The sequence below is a fragment of the Anoplophora glabripennis genome, unplaced genomic scaffold (genome assembly GCF_000390285.2).
Source record: "Anoplophora glabripennis isolate ALB-LARVAE unplaced genomic scaffold, Agla_2.0 scaffold877, whole genome shotgun sequence".
NCBI lineage: Eukaryota > Metazoa > Arthropoda > Insecta > Coleoptera > Cerambycidae > Anoplophora > Anoplophora glabripennis.
Window position 1 is genome coordinate 138397 of NW_019416987.1, and position 26224 is coordinate 164620.

General features: G+C 34.0%; 2 protein-coding genes across 2 annotated transcripts in view; both read left to right on the forward strand.

The window, feature by feature from the left end:
* Positions 1-3337, forward strand: part of LOC108914275 (peptidoglycan-recognition protein LC-like) — a 30718-nt gene extending 27381 nt beyond the window's left edge. The window contains exon 3 of the mRNA XM_018720051.2: positions 1378-3337. Coding sequence (XP_018575567.1) covers positions 1378-1907 — 530 coding nt within the window. The 3' untranslated portion in view covers positions 1908-3337. The remainder of the gene's footprint in view (positions 1-1377) is intronic.
* Positions 3338-6305: 2968 nt separating this feature from the next.
* Positions 6306-25398, forward strand: LOC108914273. The gene is made up of 10 exons (XM_018720047.2): positions 6306-6416; positions 6471-6660; positions 6759-7655; positions 10779-14194; positions 16737-17407; positions 17462-17660; positions 17717-17964; positions 20790-20985; positions 22686-23380; positions 25052-25398. Exons 2-10 carry the CDS (start codon positions 6602-6604, stop codon positions 25265-25267), a joined length of 6597 nt encoding a protein of 2198 aa, XP_018575563.1. The 5' UTR covers positions 6306-6416; positions 6471-6601; the 3' UTR covers positions 25268-25398.
* Positions 25399-26224: the final 826 nt, after the last annotated feature.

Below are 26224 nucleotides of genomic sequence, written 5' to 3' on the forward strand. Positions count from 1 at the left end.
ATTATAAGGTATTCGGAGCCTTATGTGAAACCCACACAGCGCAGCGATATATTCTCCATTAACGTTTGGGCTTGGACAAGCTGCCAAAGTCTTGATGGTTGTTGTGACCATGCTGTATCCTCAGAATTTCACATTGAAGCAGGATAATTGTGCAATTCACACCTCAAGAGTTGGGTCAGAATGGTTCATTGATAACAACATCGATGTTTTACCTTGGCCCTCAAAGTCCTGGGGATATATGGTGAAAACAATTTACGACAGAAACTTCCGTCCAGTTAACGTCGAAGAACTTTGGGAGGCAATTAAAAACGCATGGGATAACATCACTGATGATTATAATAAGAACATTAATTTTATCAATGCCATGCAGATTGCAGTGTTATGGCCCATTTACACGAGGCCAGTTGTGAAGACATTCCATTAAGCTAATCCAATGACAAAGTTGAGGACAATCCAATAAAAATTCAATTGAAGTTTACACGTAGGCCAGTCCGTCATCCGCCAGGCTAGTATCTTTGTATAATCTATGTGGTCTAGTATATACGGTTGTGTAGAATGGATAGGCTAGGGCTAGGCTAGGCTTGGCTAGGAACGTACGTTCTCACAAATGCCATTACACAAGCCAATCCACTTCTTGAGTGGTGGGGGACGCTATTGGCTCCTAAAATTAGAAACCGTTCTAATTAGTGGAGTGGCTTGGGACAATGGCTGGAGACATTCCATTTACAGGACTCTCATTTACACGATGCCAATGTTGGATTGGCTTAGTGGAATGTCTTCACAACTGGCCTTGTGTAAATGGGTCATTATAGACAAATATGGTGCTTGGACAAAATACTAACTTTACGAATCGCGTTTTTTTGACGACGAAAAGTGTTTCATTTTTAGATCTCGTTGACGGCGAATGAATGGCCGTTAGAATGTCTAATATATTTCAGTATTGGAAAAATAAATAATTTGCTACCTAATTTGGAATTGTTTTACTCACTAGAACTAGTATCATAGACACACATTAAATTTGACATAATGACAGCTGATTTGAACCTCACATTTTCAAGTCAGCTTCACAAAGGCCAATTATAGACAATTTGCTTATAAGAGTCGTCCACTTTCAAAGGCCGGCACTGTACCCATCACGCTAAAATTGTAAATACATTTTCTCATAATAATTTTCTTCAAATCTTGGTGAAACCGATCAGAGTTTTATAATTTGACTTTTGCAGTAACCCAAGAAGTTTTCTGTTGCATTCCTGAAGCTTTGCCATGCAGTCTTCTCAGTTTCAGATAAAAAAAAAACATTTTCTGTTGTGCACGCCTGTGCAACTACAGATAAACTATAAGTTCAAATAAAAATGTAATATAACTTTATCATTCCAGATTCCAATTCAACGATAAACGAGAGACTGCGAATTATTCCCCGACTGCAGTGGCTAGCACAACCGCCCACGCACGAAGCAGATTTACTGAAAACGCCAGTTCCCTTAGTGATAATACAGCACACGGCCACTGAAAGTTGCATCTCTCTAGCTCAATGTGTTTACCAAGTACGCCATATACAGCAGTTCCACATCGAAAGCAACCAGTGGTGGGATATAGGCTATAACTTCCTGGTTGGCGGAGATGGCGCTGCTTATGAAGGGCGAGGATGGAAATACGAGGGCGCCCACACTTTCGGATACAACTATAAAAGCATAGGTGTGGGGTTCGTGGGAACTTTTAATTCCGAAATACCTCCGAAGAATCAAATCGCCGCCTTTAAGAAACTAGTTGCTAAAGGTGTCGAGTTGGGGTATATCGAGAAGGACTATAAGATTTTAGGCGCGCGACAGCTATACGGCACTGAAAGTCCTGGAGCTGTTTTTCAGAAAGAAATAGAGACATGGCCTCACTGGGTCAAGCAACCATAGCCATATCACTAAAGACTGTTGAACTTAGTAAATTTAATTGTTTTGTATAAAATTGTAGTTACTTCCAGGATGTTTACAAACTTGTAAAGGATATTTGAAGAGGTGCGAAAACTATGTTTTGCAAATAGAATACATCTATAAGTTGTCTCAGGTTTTAATCGAGAAAATTTTAAAGCAGTGGCGCGCACAAATTTTTCTTTAAAATATCTAGTTAGGATGCCTTAGCGCCGCCCCTGTATCCCGAAAAGGAAGCTTTAAAACATAAAAGTTCATATGAACTCTCCTTTTTATTTTTACGAATTCCATTGCCTATTAAATTTTCCCCCTTAAAACTTGACATACCCCTGTATATTTTTCATATCTACCTACTGACTTACCACATTGATACCATGAAAACTTTTTTGGACCAATTAACTGCACCGATAGCTCTCGCAGTTTCTATTAGAGTTTCCATACCGTACCACCATGCCTATGTATTAATTTATATTTCTGGGTCACTATTATAAGTTTATTTGCACTTACTGACACACACACCACATACAAACACAAAAATAAAAGTTAAAATAAGAATTAAAAATAATAACTAGGTACTTCACTTAAGGCACAAATAGCCATCTCTTTCTACAGTTTACGATTCTATGATTATTCAAGGTTTATTCCAGAGATCCTCGATAAGTTTTTAACAATCTTGATTACTATTTATTAATCTTTACGTCGTCTTGCAGATTCAACGATATTGATTATTGAAAATGTTTATTATGAATGCGTTCTACCTCTACCTGTCTTTAAAAAATCCTTTCCAAGTTTGTAAACACCTTCTTCCTATAAAGGTGTCCCGAAAATAAGTTCAACCATTCATAAATCATAAATATACTCTTAATTTTCAAAATATAGTGCTTTTCAATTACCAGACTCTACATGTATTTATTTACTTCATATATAGGTATCAATGGTATCATTGATTGTTTAAACTAACATACATATTTCTTTAATGGCTATTTGAAAGGTCTACAAATTGACAATATACAGGGTGACTCTTATTTAATTCGTCTGCCAAACATTTACAGGATAAATGTTTTTCGGTCAAAATTAACAAAGTTCTTTGATCTATTAACAAAGTCATTTTAAAGAATTGCAAACAGTTGAAGTACCAACCAACCAAATTTGGCTATTGATGACTATTTTATACAGAACCATATTATGAGTATAGGTGGTGCGAAACTCACATTTCATGACTATACCTTGATGAGGATTTTTTTGCCTCAGAAAATACGTGCTACGGATGAAAGAGCAATAACTGATGATTAAGTTAGATTAGGTCAGATCGGGTTAGGTTAGATTAGGTTAGTACTGTTGATAAATGTTGTATTCATTAGTTAAAAATTTGTAGTGTACATGTAATACGATAAATAATATTCCTTTTCTCATAATTTTCTTCTTTTTATTATGTGAATACCTATTACAACTAGTATGAGGTCTTAAATAATTATCTTGTGTTTTACAAACATTTATTTACAACTCAAATCGAACACCAGTTTTGTCCTTGGTAATGTTTCTATGTAATAATTATTGATGGTGATTTTTTGATCTTTATAAAACAATAATAATTGTTTTCAATTACCATTATCTTTTTTTGCTAACCATTATCCTTATTTGCTATTGCATCGAAGTTTTGCATTTTTTGTTGATTTTGAACAAATACATGACATCAATAGTCAAAAATGTATACCAAATTTGGTCATGGCTGATATATATTTGTAAAGCGTAACAATTGACTACCAGTTCATTTGCATTGTTTATATTAATTTTGGCCACGAACACGACACTGTAGAAGTTTGTAAGTAATTGAATTTAGGAACACCAAGGCGAGATTTTTTATGTTACGGTAACTTAATTATAAGGAACTAATTTATAAATAGTTATTTTAAGTAATACTAAGGAAAATATAATACAGGTGAAGTTTAATAAAAATTCAGAGATGTTGAAATCTTTTAAAAAATTCTCAAAGTAAATTTGATTGTAGTTATATTTTCATTTACTATTTCCGGGACACCCTGTATAACTATTAGAAATACCGAAATTTTGTATTTGTTATGTTACTTGTATATGTTAATTAAATGCCCCACAATTTAAATGGTGCTAATATAGTTATACAGTGTGTCTACTTAAGTTGGAACCATATGGAAAACTTTTTTATTATTGGTTTTATGAAAAAAAGTTATTCTTCATAAAAAGTTCTGCATGGTCTAGAATCTAAAATGCAACCTTCAGTTATCAAAATTTCCCATTCATATACGAACTATATCAGAAATTATGAATTTTGCTCAAGAGTAAAGTACCTTTATTTTTGACTACAGAAAAGTTATTTTGAATTAAGTTATTTTCAAATATGCAATTACAGCCATTTAGCATGAAAATTCAGGTTTTGTGATTATTTATGTTTTACATTATAAATTATTTGTATTTATCTCTTATCTATTAAAAATATGATAACCTTTCCATCTGTTAATGTTTATGAATAACCTTGCAATTTAATTATAATAATAATACAAATAATTTATAACATAAAACGTATAACCATAAAACCTGAATCTTCATGCTAAATGACTGTAATTACATATTTGAAAATAACTTTTAATTCAAAATAACTTTTCTTTATAACACTTCTATATTGTCAAAAATAATAAGGGTACTTTACTCTTGAGCAAAATTCATAATTTCTGATATATCTCGTATATGACTGGCAAATTTTGAAAACTGAAGGTTGTATTTCAGATTCTAGACCATGCAGAACTTTTTATGAAGAATAACTTTTTTTCATAAAACCAATAATAAAAAAGTTTTCCATATGGTTCCAGCTTAAGTAGACACACTGTATAAGATTTATATCTTATCAATTAAATATATGTAGGTACCTATGTAAATAGCTAAAATTTCAGACATCTGTGATCTGAGACTATTGACCGATGATTTAAAATAAATCTGTAATAGAGAGTTGGAGTGTATATAAGTATACAAAAACACTTTTGTTATACAATATATTGAAGAATATTGTTTATTTTTTGTTTTTTTCTTGTGTATGTATTTTTTTACTTTAAGATTTAATAAAATGTTTTTTAAGCTCATCATTCCATTTACTTAGTATACTTAATAAAAAAAACTGATCATTGTTCAGTAATCTAAATATATTTTAAACAATTAATAAGTAAAATTATTACACAATTTTCAATTTTATACAGGTAATTAATAATTATTGATAGAAAAATATGGTAGACACTCTGACTTTCAAAAGATCAAACAAATTTCAATCTTATCTAATGTTATACCTAAAACAAGATATTACAAGTAAAACTAATGCAAAGAACTCCTATTTTGCATATCGTGAAACCATCATAAAAGTGTTTTAAAATGTAATTTTGAACTAAAAAATATATATACTCTGTATCCCATTTAAATTTCAATTAATCCTAATAAGGCTTGGATCACCCGCACCTCATGTAGGTAGCTAACTAGATCGAAAATCTGATCAAAAACTAATTGTTGGAGTAGAAATTGGAAGGAATCCAAGAAGTTTCAATTGTAAAAAAAATATATACATACTTATATATGATGTTAAAGATAATCTTTTGCAGATTTGATTACCTACATATTTCCAAACATAACTATTCTTTGAGAATTACCAAGTATAACGTCCATGGGCGTAGCCACGTAGCCAGGGGGGTAGGAGCTACCCCCCCCCCCTAATTGCTGCTGCATGCTGCAGGTTTCAAAAAGTGTTTAAGATTTGAAAATATCGATAGGTCGCTGATTGCATGGTCTTTTTTTTAGAATGAAACGAAAAAGTGTTTTGAAGTGCATGCGTTTTTTTTTGCATCCCTAGCAAAAAACCTAACTACGCCCATGATAACGTCTCTTCTTAGCTGTGACTATGTGATCATAATTTGTAAATTAGACACTAATTAAACGATTTAAAAAAAATATGATAATGCGATTAGTACGTGATTTAAAATACTAATGCAAAAGAAGATGCCGTAGTAAATAAACCTTTCCGTAATTATGTTAAAATCAATTCTGACAATTTAAAGCTAATCATTGGTTTCAATCTTGTAAAGAAAACAGTTCTGATTTGTACAAAACTTTTTGATAGTGAGGTATCTATATATTCGGTTAATTTGATTTATAATCAAAATAAGCTGGATTAATTTTTTTATAACCTAATAAGACGAAGAACTATTCACTTTTATTTGAATCTGCTGTAATTATATTTTATAATCACGACCACTGACACTAAAATTACTTTACACTAGATTTGCCGCTTGTATTTCAATTTGAACATACAGAAATCTTACTTATCTACACGCCATTTTGCGATTGCAAATAAAAAATAAATAACAAAAATCAACGACATTTACCTAGCTGCTTTTGACAACAATGCATCCGGGTTTCACATTCAGCATAATTGATTTTACATTATCATTAACACATTAATAGTTCTTATCGATTTGAAAGGTAGGTATTTATTTATTTACCTATAGGTCTGCTGGTAAATATACATTTTTTTAGGTTAACTTGAATGTAACATAAGAAATGATAACATTTAAGAAGAAACTGTGGAGTATAATATAATATATTTTAATAAACTTCAAATAACTAAGCATTTAAGTATTTAAATATAATATATATAAAACACTAGCATGAAACGTAAACGTAAAATTGGCTGCTCCTCACCATTACTTGATGATAGTCCAAAAAGGTAAATATGTTATTATCCTCAGAGTTTTTCTTATTTGAATTATATTGTCACTTAGTTTAACAGTATGTTACTGAGTTGACTATTTCTGTTTGTTGTAGAACGAAGGTACATGCACAACGTAAGTTTGCCCAAGGATCTAATGTAAATAGTCCTGTTATAACTCCAATAAAAGAACTCGAATCAGAAATACCTAAGATAGATGTTTTACCAGAACCAGTAGAGTTGTTGCCTATTAAAAGACCAAATACGGAAGATTTTCTAACCTTTTTATGTTTTCGTGGTACTCCTATTCTTCCTCCTACTTTAAATTTTTTTAATACAGCCTCTATTGTGGATACAAATGGTCAGGTACATGAAATTAAGGGGGAGTCACCCAAAAATGGGCCTATTGACATCGCCAAGTGTGGAACTTCCTCAGAGAAACCATTTATTGCATTTGGAGTTCGTAAAAGAGCTGATCCTATTGTAATCAGTCGACAAATGGATAGAAAAAGAAGACATGCTTTGGCTTTGCAAGCCTTACGTAGAAAATATCAAGAACAAAAAATGGCCAAGATTCGTGCTCTAACCATAAGCAAATTATCGGAAAAAGTAACAAATAAGACGTTGGTGCGGACAAATACTGTATCGAAAACAGAAACTGTTACGAAGAAAACCAACACTCTACAGAAAACTAAAGTGGTTGCTACAAAACATGTGAAAGTAACTACTCAAACATTAAAGACCACATTGAGACCTAAAATTAAACCAAAAATGTGTTTGAGGAGTTTCAGAGGGAGATTTGTACAGAAGGAATTACCATTTAGGAAGCGTGTTGTAACAAATAAAAAGATTATTAAGAAACCTTTAGTACCAAAAATGGAAACAAAGGATAAGGATGAGGAAGAAAGTGACTCTGAAGACGAGGAACCTTTAGCGAGTCCAGTTAAGGAATCTAAACCGAAACCACTAGCTACTAAGGTCATAAAAAAGACAGTTCCTGTAGTGGAAACAAGGTAAATCAATTTTTTTATTAAGTAAATATTAATTTTAGTTGTTTTATTTTGCGACTTTGGTGGTAAAAATTCAGATATTTCAATGTTGCGCCAATCCCTCTATAACACTATAGGTTGTTCCAAAATAAAATGGCAATACATCAAGAATATCTTCCTTGAATGAAAATAGTCCGATTTGTTTATCATAATTTTTATTCCTAAAAAAGTTATGAGCCTTCGGAGAAATATTTTCTGGTTTTTCCCCAAAATAACTTCGTGATTTTTTAAGATATTTTAATGAAATGTGCTGGAATTTTTACGTTTTATAAAATGTTATATTTACTCTAAAAATGGCACAATTGTTGCATGTTACCACTTAATTACATTGTGTTTCGGATTTATCATTTAAATCGAGTAATATCTATTCCCAAATAAAAATAAACTAAAGCGGAAAGTGAATGTTAAAATCGAGTTTCATAAAACTCACCTGAAGGTGATTCTCATAGTCGTGCTGGCCGATTCTTCCCCAAATTTGTCACAACAATGATCAAAAGAAGCGTATTTTTAACTTCCTTAACACAACACTACAGAAAAATTAACGTACTGAATGTAGTCACTAGCGTAATACCTTCTGAATTTAACATTCATTTTCTACTTTAGTTTTTTTGCCAAACGTGTTTTGGTCCTTCGAACCGGATTTGAACCAGCGAACTATGGATGTTGTTCCCATTCTATAGACATCCAAATTACTAAGTCAAAGAAGAAACAAAATAAAAATAAATTAATAATTCAACTTAAATACTAAACATGTTAAAGGCTATAAACTTAGGCCAGTATTGTATCTAATTAATAAAATGGTTTTTTATAATTTTTTACAATAAATGAAGTAATATTTCATAAAATATTTTATCAAAATTTCTACCAACAAGAAAAATAGAGCAGAAGAAGAAACAAAAAGCCCATTTAAGGTATTCTTAGCTACTTCTGTTTTAAGTTAAAATAAGCTTATATGCATACCGATTGACCAAGGAAAACCAAATTCCAAGTTTTATTGTCATTCTTTTATTTTCATCCAAGGCAGCTATGTGTTTATTAATTATTTCTGGCCTTTTTTATTTTGGGCAACCCTATATAACATGGTGTCGAAATAGAGATCAACAATACTTAAAAAATATCGATTCTGTGCAATACCAGATGAAAAAGTAATGGTAAACAAGAAAGCGGCACATTCACTATCCGATATTCAAAACTTTTTAAAAAAACGACATTTATCAATTCAATTTTTTGATGTATAAAATATAAACCTTTCAAATATTACTTTTTAAACAGGCATATTGTAGGGAGACACAAAGCACCGTATAAAAAGAACAAATTAAATCACCACAGATTTCTGACCTGACTGCTGTCGACGAAATCCTGAGTTAGTTTTTCTACAATAAAAAATGTGGTACACTCTTATCACTACTTTAGTAATTTTAGTAGTTAGATCACGTTACTTGTTTGAAAAGTTGCCAGTAATCAATGAACTCTAGTAGTCCAGGTAGTGTTTGTGTTTGAAATCAACTATTTTGTTGTACAGAAAAATCCCAAATATTATGTAGAATAAGAATCCGAGTTTGCCTATTCCAAAAAACCATTGCCAAATTCAGGGAAACAACAAACATACAAAAAGAAAGAAAAATGACCCGTTTTTTGACATATTTTTCCTTGTAACATTGAAAATAATCTAAATCAAAAAGAAGTCATTCATTCTTTTTTGTTTTTGACGATTTTCTATAAAGTTAGAACTGCAAATCAAAAAAGTTGAATTTTGCATTAACAATCGGCGAAAAATAGTAGAAAATCACGTGTATGTAAATTATTAAAATAAGTAAATATTTATAAATATTGATGAACTTTGTGAACAAATAGTAATACATATGTCAATTCTACTCTAAAAATTTTGCAATGATCGATCATGTGGTTTTCCATTGACAGAATTGTTTAATTAAGAAAACTTCAAAAAGTTTATCACATACCCTGGGTTTAAATTAAGGTTTAGAAAGGGTACACAATTTTACAGATAATTGTTGTCATAATAAACAATGATCAATACTAAAAATACATATTTTTACACTTTTATAACCATTTAAAATTTTTTTTAAATTTTTCAACATTTTACTCTACAGGGTGTCCCGAAATTCATGCAACAAAATTTGGTCACAGATTCTTAGGACAAATTTAGGGGACCCGTATTTTTTATTTTTGCCAAGTGGCCCCCTCTTTCAAAGTTACAGCCCCCTGAAGTCCGCCCTAAGAATAATCTTTTTTTATATCTCGGAACTCTGTTGTATGAGAATCACTAAATTTGATACACAGGGGTTTTATGACATGTAGAATCTGATGGTGCAACGTTTTTTGGCAAGGAACCCCCTTAAGATAATTTTTTGTGGGCCGCCTTGTCTTTGGAGCCAAAAAAATTTGGTCGCATATTTAAATTTCTTAAAAATTATCAGTCCACTAGAAAGCCATTAAATTTAGAAACTTTTTGTCACTTTATACTTTTTTCTTAAAAGGCAATGTTTTCGAGAAAAATGCCAAAATGTGATCGAATGCATATCGTGATTCGCCATTTTTCTCAAAAACATTGCGTTTTACGAAACAAATATCATGAGACAGAAAAGTTTCTAAATTCAATGGCTTTCTAGCTAACTAAAAAAAAATCAAATTTGCGACCAAATTTTTCTGATTCCAAAGATAAGGGAACGAAAATGTGTCTTAAGGGGGTTTGTCGCCAAAAAGCATAGCACTGTGAGATTCCACATGTCATAAAACCCCTGTGTACCAAATTTAGTGGTTTTCGTACAATACGGTTTTGAGATATAAAAAAGACTTCTTATTGGCAGATTTCTGGGGGCTGTAACTCCGAAAGAGGGGGACAGTTGGCAAAAAGAAAAAATACGGCTCCCCTAAATTTGTCTTAAGAATCTATGTACAAATTTTGTTGCATGAATTTCGGGACACCCTGTATAAACAATTATTTATTGCCCAGGGAATTTTATAATTGAATCAAGTTTTCATTCCATATAAGACAAACTATTGAAAAATGTATATTACAATTAAAAAAATGAAACTGTGTTAAGAAAATATACATTTTTATTACAGCCCACGTATTACCAGATCTGGCCCAACAAATAAGAAGATACATGTACGAATAAAACAAATTAAAAAAAGAATTTTGATATCAGCGCCTACTACAATTGTAAAACCAAGGTCTTTAAGGTCGACTACTGTGAAAAAAACTATCCTGTCGCAAAGGAAAAGTAAATCTCTTAAAGCAAAACAAAAATTAAAAGCTCAACAAAGAGTGCAGAGTTATTTAACAAATAAATCAAAATTAATTGGGGAGAGGAATGAGGTTTTAGAAATAAAGAAACCATTAACAATCACTAAGAAAGATACCAAATTACAGAATATAAAAAAGGACACTCCTAAAATTTCGGATCAAAAAAAGGAAACATGCAAATCTAGCGACATTAAAAAATTCATAGATATTAAAAAATCTACTGATTTTAAGAAGGATGCCAGAATTGTAGAACAAGACAAAACTACTGATATAAAAACCGAAGTGATCAAGTCAACTGATATTAAGAAAGAGGTTAACAAAACCACTGATGTGAAGAAGATTAATACCAAGCTAATTGAAAAAAAGGAAACTATTTCTAAAAGCATTAATAGAGAAATTACAAAATCAACTGATGTTAAAAAAGAAATAAAAATTGTTGAAGTACCTGTTGGAAAACCCCCAGAAATGAAAAAAGATTTAAAAATATGTGTAGAGAAAAATAAAAAAGAAATGGTTAAAATGTCTGAAAATGTTAAAAAGACTAAGAATATTTTGGATCATAAAGAACCTTCCAGCAATTTCTGTCAAGGTAAAAGAATAAGGAAAGATGATGAAAATATTAAAAGTGAAACAAATGTTATATCAGAGAAATCTCAAAAAAATAAAAGTGTTAGCCCTGAAAATAAAAAACCATGCATTAATGTACAATCTGACAAAAATAAGAAAAGTTTAGTTGAAGGCATTAAAAATGATGGAATTGGGTTAGAAAAACCTAAAAGAAATCTCAAAAATATCGCTATTGAAAACAAAAAACCTCTACTTGAATCACCATCAGAAGATTCAGACCAGAAGGGTATTGATGGAGATGTTAAAAATGAAAGTCTAGCTTCGGAAAAATGTAAAAGGATAAACAAAAGTAAATTTGTTGAAAACAAAAAACAGTCTCCCAGTTCAGTATCAGACAAACCAATTGTCAAAAAAGAAATTGATACTAATATTAAAGAAGTGTGTAATACCTTAGAAAAATCCAAGAGAAGCTCCAGAAATATTTCTTTGGAAAACAAAAAAGTTAATATTAATTCCCCAGTGGACAAGATATTAAAAAGTGATACTGACATTGGTGAGAAAGAGAAAACTGGAAATTTAGAGAAGTCAAAAAAGAATTGTAAAGCAATTGATAAATCTGCCCAAGGAAATTCAAAAAAACTGCCGTGCATTAAAAAAGAGATGCCTGAAACTAGTACCAAAAAGGAAGTAGTTGTAAAAAGAGAGCTATCTAAAGTAAATGAAATTTCAAAGAAAGATAATAAAATTGACATTCGAGATAACAATATTAAAACAGGTACTACCAAAAGTTGTACAGCTAAATGCAAAAAAGATGCTTCAAAAAAAGATGAAGATGTTCTTAAGGAAGAAAACGTGAAGAAAAACAATGACAAACTTGAAGATGTATCATGTGTATTGCCAAAGACGCAAAGGCCTTCAAGGAAAACAAAGGAGGCTGCAGCAATTTATATGGAAATTTTAAGTCACAAACTTGTCAATGACAGCAAAATCGATGACGACAATATATCAATAGACAGCTTTCCAGAATTACCTAATGTAAAAAGAACTGAACAGAGAGAAAATGAATTAAAGGCACAAGCTAAATACACAAAAGATGACATCAAAATTAGGTCAAAAGTCAATGAAAATGAAATTGAAATTGAAATAAAGGATGTGTCAGTTCAAGTGGAAGATGCAAAATTAACATCAACAACTAAACAACTAACAATTTTTTCAGAAGTAAAAAAGTCCAACTGTGCAAAGAAAAAAACTGGAAATGAAATTAACTTGCTCTTAGAAGTAAATCCAACAGACGAGGTTAAAAAAGTAAAACTCAATAAAACGTCAATAATTCCAAAAAAGTCACCAGATTTGAACAACGAAATGGATAGTGCCATTGAAAATATTGCAACAGAAAAACCTACCTCTAAGAGGCAAACAAGGAATTCCTGCCAAGGTAATAAAAAAGAGAGTGATGATTCAGACGAGTCTTTTCATATTGACATTAAAATTCCAAGAGTGAAAAAACTAACACGAAGTAAAACAATTAAAGTGTTGAAGACCGAGGACGGTGGTGAAATAATAAATATTAGTACTAAATTAATGACTATACCCTCAAAAGTCTTCCCTAAAAACAAAAAAGAATGTAGCTCATCTGATTCTGACCAATCGACCACTTCTGATATAAATTTACAAACTTTAATGAACAGAGCAAAAAACAAGAAGTTTTCAAAGACTAAGTCAATGAAAAAAACTGAAACAGCATTCAGTGACTCTGATGAAGAACCTCTTTCAAAATTAACAAATAGAAGTGTAGAGAGTAGCCAAAATTCTTCTATCCCTGATGAAAAACTAAGGGAAAAATCTTTGCAAGATTTAAAAGTAAAAGAACTTCCAAAGTCCAATTCAAAGTACAGAAGCAGTAGTAAAACGAATCAGCCAGCCAGCCTTGAAATCGAACAAGAAAATGTGAAACCTAAAAGAGAGTGTGCAAAAAGACCTCAAAACTACCTCCCTATGCTGTCTTCATCAGACGAAGATGATATATTTCATGGTTTTGATGAAAAAATTGAAGACAAAATTATCAATCCCGTAACATCTATCGAACCACATTGTTCGCATACCCCTCCATTTTTGGATTTATTAAGTAAAGACATTGGACGTAGATATGGCAAAGAAAAAGTTAATATGTCCAATGAACAGATAGAAAAATGGCTTAAAGACTCTGCTTTAGCCGGAAGTAGCATTAAAAAAGAAAACGATGAGATGCTAAAATTTGGAGAAAGGATTCCCACTGAAACAACATTAGACGGGGGCGACCACATAGACACGCAGAAATTAAAAACCTCATTGCTGGAGGTCCAGGAATTAAAAAAGGAAAGTAGCGAAAAAATAATGGAGGATGTCATTGATGTTCCATTAAAATCTGTAAAGGTCGAATCGACGTTGATCGCTCAAATCAAACCACAAGCGATAGATAGGAAATTAATATTTCGTAAAAGCAAAAGGGACACCATACCCAACGTAAATGCTTTTTCGCCTGAGAATGAGAGTAGTGTTTATGCTTTTGGTGAGGAAAATGAGGATGTTATTAGTACGCCATTTAGACGACCTTCTAGGAGGCCTTCCAGTACAGCAACGTCAAGATCTGAAGACGAATCGTCTAAACATGATGATTCCTTAAAAATCGGTGAGTTACAAGGTTCAAAATATGAATAACTTATACAGGGTATCCCACAAGGAAATGCACAAACTTCAAAGTTGAAGATGAACAAAAAAGATTTCATAATTTTTTTGAAAGAAAAATAAACTTGTCATTTACTCATAGATGAAGTAAGGTGAAATTTGTTCTTTAGCAATTGTACTATAACCAAAAACTCATTTTATCTAGCAATATATGTATAAATGTTATCTTTGGGTAGGAATAGGAAAATTTTTCTGAAGAGTAGAAATGCTGTTTTTCAAAAAATAATCTTTATTGGGCATAACAGAAGTAACATAAGAACGAAGTACGTAATACACTATACTATAGTATCACTGTAATAACGCAGAGAAATGAGAAAGTCAAAAATAAAATAAAACGGGACAGTCTAAAAACTCTAATCGGAATCATCATTTTTTTCGCGCCCAGGATCTGCCCGTTTGATTGTATCATAAAATGTTTGACAAATAAGGGGAACATATTTTTTCACCAAAGGCATAATGCTATCGTAATTTTGTTGATTTCAGTGGTAGCTTTTGGTTATAAGCCAGAGGAGTTCCGTTTAGGTCAATAATGGTACCTGAACTTTTATTTAAAGGATATGCGATTGTAAGAGCAGGATTATGTGTCAGATACGGAAATTTTTTCAGGGGATGCAGAATCATGTATAAACGATCTATATTTCGATAACGTAAAAGCGTGTTTTTTAACCACGGAGGATTTTTTAAAAAAAGGCTTGATATATGTTTTAAAATCAAACACCTTGTCCTGTGTTACGCGTTCCACAGTGAACTTTTTATCGCAGTCTTCTTTTTTTCAATTTGTGCAAAATCTCGGTCACATGGCAGGAAGCGGTGACCTGGCTTTGGTAAATGATGTACTATTTTAGAAAATCTTCCGTTGCTGACCAAAGTTGAAAGAAAATGAATCATAACAGTTTTTTTTATTCTACCCCCGCAGTTGTCAGTAAAGATGCAAAACAGTAACTGAACTTCTAATATATTTTTTTATGAAATGCCACAAAAATGATATAATTTCTATAGAGCCTTTCTTCGCAACCTTTTCGTCGAACATATAACTAACTGATTTATTATTGGAGCAAGAGTAAAAAAGCTGATTTTAAACCCAGATCTGCCTAGCATAAAATATTTCCCCCATAGTCAAAACAGGAACAGGCAAATTTTGCTGGTAATCAATGCAAATAGTCTCCACAGTTTCGTTTTCTTTCAAATCGTAGGTCGCTCGGGCTTTGCGGAGGTGAAAAGTAACACAAGTATCCGATCTCGGATAGGCGAATGACATTAAATTGTTCTGTGAAATGCCTATAATACTAATCATACGTAACTTTAGGATTTCAGTTTTTTCAGTTTTTGAAGCAGCTGTGATACTAAAGCCATAAGAAAACTTTTTTGTTTCACGCACGCTAGTTTTTCTCCTTCTGGAGACTTTTTTACATCTATGAGCGACCATAAGTAACTATCCTGAATATTCTTATCTCCCATTGCATAAAATTCTGTAAATACTGCATCTTTCTCCATTTACGTTACTTTTTCAAAACACCGGTTACGACACTCATATTTGGACCCTTGTTTCTTTGCTTCAATGGTTTTACCACACTACGTATCCTTTTCCACTATTTCTTTCCAACTTTCTTACAGTTTTTTTCCAAGCTTGAGGAGTGCGCTTGCGTTTTTTACTCTTTTTTTCTAAGTGCTTTTCTGCAGTTTCATCTGCATTAAAAGGAATATAAATGTAGTGCAAAGATAGTAAACTATACTAGATTACTTACTTTCCTCACTTGTGCTGCTTGAGTTATTGTTTGATTTGTTTGCAGTTACTTGCTTTGGAATAGCTCGTCGATTTAAACCTGATCCACTAGCTTTGTTAATTTTTCTATCTGCAACCATGTTTTTATGTAATCATTATTTCTTATAATAGTTTTTTAAAACTGATAAAATTACTTTGTTTGCTATCGTCATTTAAACCATGTTGGTCAGTAACAGAACTGGCGTTATTTAATGATTTATTAAAATACTTTTTGCTTCTTTTGTTGCCACTCTCTTCTTTCACCGCATAATCTGGGTCAATATCACTATTATTGGAGTCACTGGAAAATTCACTAAATCTGTCCATTTTTGCCGATCTGTTGGATCTAGATATCTGGAGCGATGTGCACTTGACAAACGAGAGAAATGTGAGGTTAGACCTTCCTTAGCCTGGACGTAAAAACCAGTCGTGTCTTTTCGAGATCTTGGTGTCAGCAACCCGTATTTTAATTTTTTATTTTGCAAATTTCATTCGTTCCCTTAAAAATTAGTCTAATGTCACCACTGCTTTACATTGTGCTAAAACAGCACATTTTGAAAAAGTTGCTCTAACTACTAAATTTTCTTTTTATTTTACAGTCGACATCCAATGTTTTTCATTTTCTTTTACCTGAAATAGTTTGTGTGCTTTTTTAGTGGGACACCCTGTAAATTAAAATAAAGTATAGGTGATACTATTTAGTATTTGCTGCGTTTCATTTAAGGTCCATTTCGAAAACCGTCTCTAAAACAAGACGTATTAAAATACAACAAAGAAGAATCTGATGCAAATATTGACACCGATGAGAGCTCTCACCATTTTTATATCCCACAGAAGCCAACCAAACACAATTCCTCCAAACTGCAATCGGGTAGTAACTTTTCCAACAAATTAAAAAATGAAAACAAATCTCTCGTTAAGCCGGGTAAAAGTACGGATAAAATTTCAGAATTGGACGATTTTAAATATAAAATACCGAGTTCACCGAGCGCCAGTTCTTCATCCAGCGCGAAACTGTACAAACGTCAAACGCAGAAACCAAAAATCAGACCTCCAGAGTTCATGAATCCCATCTACGTATCGGATTTTCCTAAGAAAACTGACGCGGCCAAATTGGTGGAGGCCCCAGTTTTTCATCCGACCGATCAAGAGTTTCAAGACCCGTTGGAATATATCGAGAGGATCAGACATAAAGCCGAGCAGTTTGGGATATGTCGCATAGTACCTCCGAGTACGTTTAAACCTGAATGTAAGGTACTGGACGATATGAGATTCACCGCTTACAATCAGTACGTTCACAAGATGCTGTACCGTTGGGGGCCAAATTTCAAGGAACTCATGGCGATTAAGAAGTATTTGGAAACTCAGAATATCAGTTTAACGCACCCGCCATGGGTAAGTTACAGATTTAAACGCAGAATTCGTATTATCGTGTACCTTTTTTTATAGATCGGTGGGATGGAAATCGATCTTCCACGGCTTTATCAAACCGTACAAACCTTGGGCGGGCTTAAAGAGGTGATAGAAAAGAAGAAGTGGCCACGTGTTTCGGAACTAATGAAAATACCGAAATCGGCACAAGATCGAGTAACGAAACTAGATGATATTTACTGTAAATATCTTCTGCCCTATGATACTTTGTCTCCAGGTAAATATACATGTTTTTGTAAGAAACAAACGAGGTATTTAATATATGTGTTGCAGCGGAGAGAGAAAAACTATTTGATGAAGTTGAAACGGAATGGGCCAAAAGAGAATCTAAGACTCTGTTGAAAGTGCAACAGAAATTGATCGGCGAAGAAGCCGCCACCGACGGTGACTCGGATGCTGATGACAATGAAGTCGAAGAATGCATTACGAAAGGTCGAAATATGGCTTTAAATGCATTTTATAGGATCGCTAGGAATACCATGAGTATGTACTTCAAAACGCCAGAACCCTCGGCTCAAGACGTAAGTATAACTTTTATTAATTATTATTATTTTTCAATTAATTTAAATGTCAGTGTGTGATTGTTTGTTAATTTTAAAAGTATTTCGTGATTTTTTCAATAATTACATCTCTGTTTGTAGCGTATCCGAAAATACTTGAGAGTTGAATGATCTTTGATTGTGAGTGATTTATCCTTAAGCAGAGGAGTGCGTGTTCTATTTTTGAAACTAACCTACATTTATCACAGAAGCACTTTTATAAATAACACTGGTCGACATGATTTGTGTGGATTCAGTACAAATAGTCTTTCCACGAAGATATTGGCTCGCTGAAACCGAATCTGGCCTCAGAAATGCTGGATCGCCTAAGGTTTTTGAGATATCCTAACCTAAAAGTGCAAAAAACGCGATTTATACACATATTTGAGGTTATATCGAGGGCGTCATATCAGAAGGGCGTAAGAGCCACTATAGTCGGTTTTGGGTTTTTAGGGCGTATGACCTCATTCGCTTAATATATCACAAGGGCTTATATATTCATAAACATCAACACTCTATTCTAACGCATTCTAAACCAATTTTGTGAATCTATAATATCAGAAAGGCGTATGCTCAAACGCCCTTCAAATACTGTATTTCTTTTACGCCTGCTAGACAGTATTGGCTTATACGCCCTCAGCTGATTTGGTAAATTTCACATGATCTTAAATTTGGTTAAACTTGTGAAAAATTGCGTTTTTTTGATATTTTGTAAGTATCCTAAATACCCGGTCAATGTTACAACATCGCTATATTCTGAAAAACTTCCTATAAATAAATTAAAGTATAACAATTTGTTGTCTATGTGCCAAGACAAAGATGCAGTCATTCCTCCAGAATATAAATATTTATACCTATATTGCTTTGCCAGTAATAAATAGTTTCCAAAATTCGGATGATGAAGAATTTGATGACGAGACGTCTCTACAGTACGAGAACGACTTATAATTTAATACACGTTCCTCGCACATCCTAATATCAGAAGGGCGCATGAGCCGGAAATCAATTACATGTTGGCATTTTACCAAATGTTATATCTCCCCAATGAACTATAATGTATTGGTCTTATATTGGCAAAATCAACAAATTCATTCTAAATCTTGATTTCTAACACATTTTTTTCATTTCCTGTAAAATTTCAGATTTGGTCTGTACGCCCTTCTGATATGACACCCTCGATGTAATATCGTTAGGTAATTTTTTTTACAAAACTAAGAATAGCATCTTAAAGTACAATCCTTCCCGTTTCCAAGCGAATTTTGAATCGTCCAAATATCTTATTTTTTCATGGAGATATGATTATTTGAAATTATCGTCTCACCAAATTATGCACTCGGATGCAACGTCCATGGTAATGGCTAGACAGTTTAGTAACCTGCGACACTATAACTGCCGACCCTTAAACCCCAATTTCCTTAACCCGCGAGCCTTGTAACCTACGACGATATAACCCCAGACCCTTATACACGTCGCAGGTAGCAGGGCTCGAGGGTTAAGGAAATTGGAGTTGAAGGGTCGAGGGTTACAGCATCGAAGGTTACAGGGCTCGAGGATTAAGGAAATTGGTGTGTAAGAGTCGGAGGTTATAACGTCGCAGGTTACAGGGCTCGAGGGTTCAGGAAATCGGTGTGTAAGGGTCGGGGGTTATCTCGTCGTAGGTTATAAGGTTGGAGGGTTAAGGAAATTGGTGTTTAAGGGTCGGTGGTTATAGCGTCGCAGGTTACTAAAACTGTCTAGCCATTGTCATGGACGTTGCATCTGATTGCATAATTTGGTGAGACGGTAACTTCAAATAGTCATATCTCGGTGAAAAAAAAAAAAAGATATTTGTATTTCAAAATTCGCTTGGAAGGGAAAGGATTGTACTTCAAGATACTATTCTTAGTTTTATAAAAAAGAAATACCCAAAGATATTATATAACCTCAAATATGTGTAAAAATGGCGTTTTTTGCACTTTTAGGTTAGGATACCTCAAAAACTTTAGGTGATGGAGCATTTCTGAAGCCAGAATCGATTCCAACGAGCCAAAATCTTCACGAAATGACTATCCGTACTGAATCCACATGAATGATGTCGACTAGTGCAATTAGTCCAAGATCATAAGAGAGTTACCTCTTCTATTTCGGAAATAGAGAACGAAAAAAAATTAATTAATCGTTGTTTATGGCCTTATTCTTTCCCAAAATATTCTCCATTTCACAATACACTTTTGGATGCGCTTGAATCAATTTTCGAAGCACTTTTTCCATTCTGATTGAGGTACCTCCGAAACATGCATTTTGAACATATCAAGAGCTTCTTTGGGCGTCGAAACACGTTCTCGTTATTTATTTTTGATATGCGGGAATAAAAAAATGTCAATGGGTGCCAAATCAGGGCTGTATTACGAATGACTCATCAATTCGAATTTTTCAGTTCTCAAAAAAGTCTCTTATTTGAGCCGATTTGTGAGAGCTCACATTAACCTGGTGAAGTTGATGCATGTTCGGTGGTTGATTTCCCTTATTTTTCCAAAAACTTCTGGCAAAAGAATGATTGTGTACCATTTAGAATTGACCGTCCGACGTTGCATTAATGGGTTTTTCTGAAAAAAACATTCGACCATTTGCTTAAAAGTTCTTCGTGCACGAACGACTTTTGTTGGATTTGGCTCATCTTCAAAGGCCGATATAGTCGACTGTTGCCTATCCCGTCTACAATTTATAAAACTTTTCAATTAAGAAAAATAGCATTTTTATGCTTACATTGACAGAGTTTGTCTGGCTAGTTGGGGCACTTAATATTACTTTAGGTTTTTTTTTTGTAGGTGGAACAGGAATATTGGAAGCACGTCACTTTGCGACAAAACCACATTTGCGTCCACTCGGGATCTATAGACTCGGGAAGCTGGGGATACGGTTTTGCCGTTTCTAAAAATAGTCCATTTGCCAGGCACCCGTGGAATCTTAAAGTTTTAACCAACAATAACGGTTCTGTATTGAGATGTTTGGGACCGATTATGGGTAAGTAGTAATCCTCCATCATTGTTGTATAAAAGGTGTGTGTTTTGTTTTTTTGGTAATTATTACAAATATTCAATGTATTTAGTACATTTGAAAACTTTCCTGGACCAAATTTCAATACACTATTGTTTTTTTGGAAAAAATATTTCTAAAATTCGATTTAAAAAAATTGACGCCAAAGCCAAGAGACAATGGTCTATAAGGGAAAAAAAAATTTTGTTTTAGATGTTCTACCATTTCCTAAATTTGTGGTGTCTTATTCCACCCTGTATAAGTTAAAAAAAAGACTTGAAAATTACCTGTGCCATGTCATGACCTATTTACCCGGTCGGGACCAGTATCAGAATTAACTAGGAATCTTTGACCTGTCCCTGTTCTCGGTCTAGGCTCTATGGGTGTGGACTCACCTATCAGAACCCCTAGGCCTGTATTGATCATTTCGATTCCTATTGTTGACTCTAAAGCGATAAGCTGAATATACACGAACAGTTTTATTGACCGATTTGGCCAATTTATCGATTTATCATCAAGAAAATTTGTAAAATACCAAAATTTTGGCGGATAAATTTCTGCCAAATAATTTGGAGCGATTATTTTTTCACGTACACTAACACAGCGATTAAACAGCAGATAAATCTGTTGTGAAGTATCGGTCGATATTTTGTAGAGCGTCATCTGCGTGTTAGTACTGTTGCGCGATATGTAATATCGGTTAATTTCTGTCTTGAGTTAAGAACATACGACAAATTCAAATATGACATCAAAAGAATTTACTAGTGGACTGATCGATTTATATCGTAATCACCCGTGTTTATGGAAAACAACCTCAAAAGAATATACAAATAAAAATATTAAAAACGAGAGTTATAAGGAATTAGTGGCGTATTGTATTCTTTCCACAATAACCATGTTTAACCCACTTTGTTCGCTTTTTATTTCTTCTGCCTCGTTTTATAATCACAGAACCCATCATTCCAAGTAATAAAACGCGTTTAAAGTCGTTTTTGTTCATGTTTTCATAGAACACTGGAGCCAATTACACTTACGAGTAACAAATAAATTGCTCTGATTTTTTGGACTTACGAAAGATCAACGATGACAGAATAATCTTACTAAAGGACCCCGCAATAATCTTATGGAAATTGGGTTTCTGTCAAATTGTCTGAATTTTTGATATGTTGTAGATTTTGTCATCCTGAACAAAAGTCTCCATGGGCACAAAGTGCCAAAATGAACATTTTGGCAGCTACGGAGCTGCCAAAGCTCCCCTGACCCGTTGCAAAACTATTCATTTTCAATACTATTTACAGATGTCAAAAGCATATTTTAATTATTCTAATATATAGGGTAATGTTTTTGAGGTCACTGGATTCAACCCTCATGTCAGATTGGACAAATTGACCGTTGACAGCTGTCAATACACTGTCAACGAAGAATAGAAAAGTAAATATTCTCTTTTCACATTGAGAGTTTGGGCTTTTGAGGGAGCTGAATTCAATTCTCATGCCAGATTTGCAAAATTGACAGTTGACAGCTGTCAATTGACTGTCATTGACTAGGCGTTTATATACAAAAATTTTATTCCGCAATGTCCTCTATAATCCCCTCAAGTTTGGCAACACCTTTTTGAAACACCCTGTATGTTCCTACAAAACAATAATGTTAATAAAAATTAAATAAAAAAATATGAACATTTGTAGGTGTCACAGTGCCAACGCTTCACGTTGGAATGGTTTTTAGCGCATGCTGTTGGTACCGTGATCCTCACGGACTTCCATGGATCGAGTATTTACATACCGGAGGCAGCAAAATCTGGTACGCCATCCCAAATTCCACCAGTGAAATGTTCCACTCCGCTCTAAAGAACCTAGTTCCAAACTATTGCAAGAACAAAGAATTGTGGTTACCATCTGACACTGTAATGGTACCGCCGAGTCTGTTAGTTGAAAACAACGTATCATTATGCCGCACAGTACAAGACCCGGGACAGTTCATCGTCGTGTTTCCAAAAGCTTTTACATCCTGCATCAGCACCGGATACGTTGTGTCGGAAAGCGTCTATTTTGCTCCGCCGTATTGGCTTAAAACTGCCCGGGGTCTTTTCGATTCGCTCAGAAACAGTAAGGAACCGTCGATGTTCTCGCTGGACAGACTAATTTTAAATATAGCTTCGGACGGGAGGTGTAATACGGAAATATTAAGACAAATAATTCCACATCTACAAGCACTCTGTGATAACGAGAAGGAAAAGAGGTTGAAGTTAAGCAACTTTGGTACAATGGAAAGTGAAAGGATGCCCCTGCCTGAAGCGGGGAACCGGAGGAAGAAGAAGCTGCAAGGAGAGGAAGGGGACTACGAGTGCGAAGTCTGTAGGACGAACTTATTTGTATCTATGGTGAGTAAAACAACCAATATAAAAAATTATTATGTTTGTTTCTTCGAATTGGTCTTATGATATGCTTGTTACATATTTCTAAAGTGGTTTTGTACTTTATAATATGAGTGGGGGACCCAAAATAATCAGACCGAACACCATTTTAAAAAATTCAGAATTCAAAAGTTTTTCCACCTTCTGTCCTCAACCTTTCCGATGTCTTGTAGCTCTGCCTTAGATTTTCTTTTCACCGCGGAAATGTCTGCAAAACGTTCTCTTTCAGCTCCCTTTTCATCCAAAGGAACAAAAAAATTCACAGGGTGTCAGGTCAGGTGAGTAGGGTGGGTGAGGAAGCAGTGTCATGCAGTTTCTTGCTAAAAATCACGTACAGAGATGACTGTGAGTTGGAACATTGTCATGGTGGAAGAACTAGTACCCACTCCTCCAGAAATAGGGCTGTTTCAACCGAACACTCGCGCGAATCGCCTCAAGACACTCAGGTACAAGATTTGGTTCACTGTTTGATACTCAGGGACATAATCTGAGTGAACAATGCCACAACCGTCGAAAAAACATGTCAACATTGTGTTCACGGCTGATTTGATTTTTTCGGGTGAAGGAAGTTTGTGGCCTTCCACCGTGATGTCTGTCGTTTTGTCTCAGGGTCGTTTCTATAACACCATGATTCATCTCCAATGATGATTTTATAAGACCAGATAATTCTGCAGGTACATCAATAGTACTCTTCTGTCCTTGTACATAAGCGCTCGGATTTTTTCCATGTTTTCATCAGTTCTAGACGTGCAAGGCCGCCCGGTACGTTGAATGTCTTCAATCGACATGTCGTCGCATTTGAATAGCATGTCAGAAAGAAATTTGGGGGAAATTGGTCGATTGATAGTCTACCAAGTCGCTTTCTAACACATTACTCTTATGGAATTCTTTTATGAAATATGTCATGGCAACCTGCACAATTTGGGTTTTATGATCCATTGTGCATGCTGCCAATGAGAGTTCAAACAGGCCCATATTGTGTGTGAACGCAAACACTAGCTTCTTACAAATATTTTTTCTGTTTTTCCTAAAATCTGATCTGTGATTGTTACTTTGTTATTTAGTTATTCTTCATTTTTTACTGAAAGACAAAAATTTATAACTGTCAAAGCAGAAGTGGTTTTAAGGTTATCTTCATCATGTTGACATTTAAAGTACGATGGTTTTTGGGGTTATGTTGTCCAATTACAAACTTACATTGTACTTCTCTAGCCTTAGTGAATCATTGATTTGCTCTTGTTCGCGGGCTAGGATCTATGGGGGTAGAACTGTTATTAGAACCCCTGGACTTGCCATGATGTTTATTTCGTCCTTGTTATTGGTGTTCAGACTACTACGTAATTCTGTAATGACCTCTCAAACTAGTCACATCCACTGAAGATGCCAACAGTGAAGAAAGAATTGTATGTGACTGGTTACAGAGGCCACTACAGGATGTCTCGGAAGATCACCATTGTCTTAGAGGCAGTACCATCCGCAGCACCCAATAAGAATCAAAATAAACATCACGGCGTTCCTAGGGGTTCGGATACTGGATCCGCCCCCACAGAGTCTAGCGCAAGAACAGGAGCAGATCAAAGCTTTGACTAAGAAAAAGGAAGTCAATGTAAGTCTGTAACTTCGAATATTTTTTTTTAGGTTTTCGACACTCAAGATGCGGTAACTTATTGCTTAGATCACGCTCTAGAAGCGATTGAGAATAAAACATCCCAAATAAGCAACTGCAAATTTATGTTCACATACGATGACAAGGAGATAGAAAGTTTACCGACTAAAATAAAAATGACCATAGAAAATAAGCTGCAAAAGAAAGTTCCAAACAAATATGCCGGTATGCCCACTTTACTGAAATAATTTCATGTGGTTACTTATGTGTCACAATATGAGATACACATAGGAGAGAAAGCTATACAGGGTCAGAAAGTACCGATGGTCTATCTGCCGTTACGTGAGAGCGATAAAGTAAGTCATAGAAATCCGTGCGATAGAGAAAGATGGCTATAATGAAGGCGTCTAATAGTCACCGCCCATTTCGCCCTTCCATAAATAAGAAGTGGATCTTATTTGTGGAAGGGCGAAACGGGCGGTGACTATGAGACGCCTTCATTATAGCCATCCTTCTCTATCGCATGTATTTCTATGTCTCACTTTATCACTCTCACGTAACGGCAGATGGACCATCGGTACTTTCTGACCCTGTATGTATTCTTCAGTGTCTAGCTGATACATGTTAGATCGATGTTTCAAATCAATATTTTCTTATATAATTGCTGTTCTCAACAACTTGATTGTCCCTCAGCTTTACACAGAAAGGAATTTGCATTTGGTTGCTTATATATTTGTACATAGCGCGTTACTTGGTTATATTAGTGCTTGACATAAGCAGTATTTTTATATGAATTTTTTATTTCAAACTTTGAATATTTGTTTTTTTTTCTGTTTTTTAAAATACTCCATTTTGCTTCAACATATCAGTGTACGTTTATTTGTAATTGTTGCATTGTGTATAAGGTATCGTTTTAGAGTAGGCATTCTACATTTTACCATCTTTATGTAAATTTAATATACACTGAAATTTGGCCGTTTGTTTAATTTTATTTCCCCGATCCTTAACCGATTTACGCGTACCGAAGAATCCGTAAAAGGGTAACAAAAACACGAAACATAGACTTATAATTTTGAGGTAAACGTGAAAATATCCTTGAAAATCAAGTCCTCCAACCTTATTTCAAAATTTCACTCAACTTTCCGATGGGTACTACGAAGTTATCGTAAACCACTCTACGCAGAGCCAATCCCGTCTAAAGTATA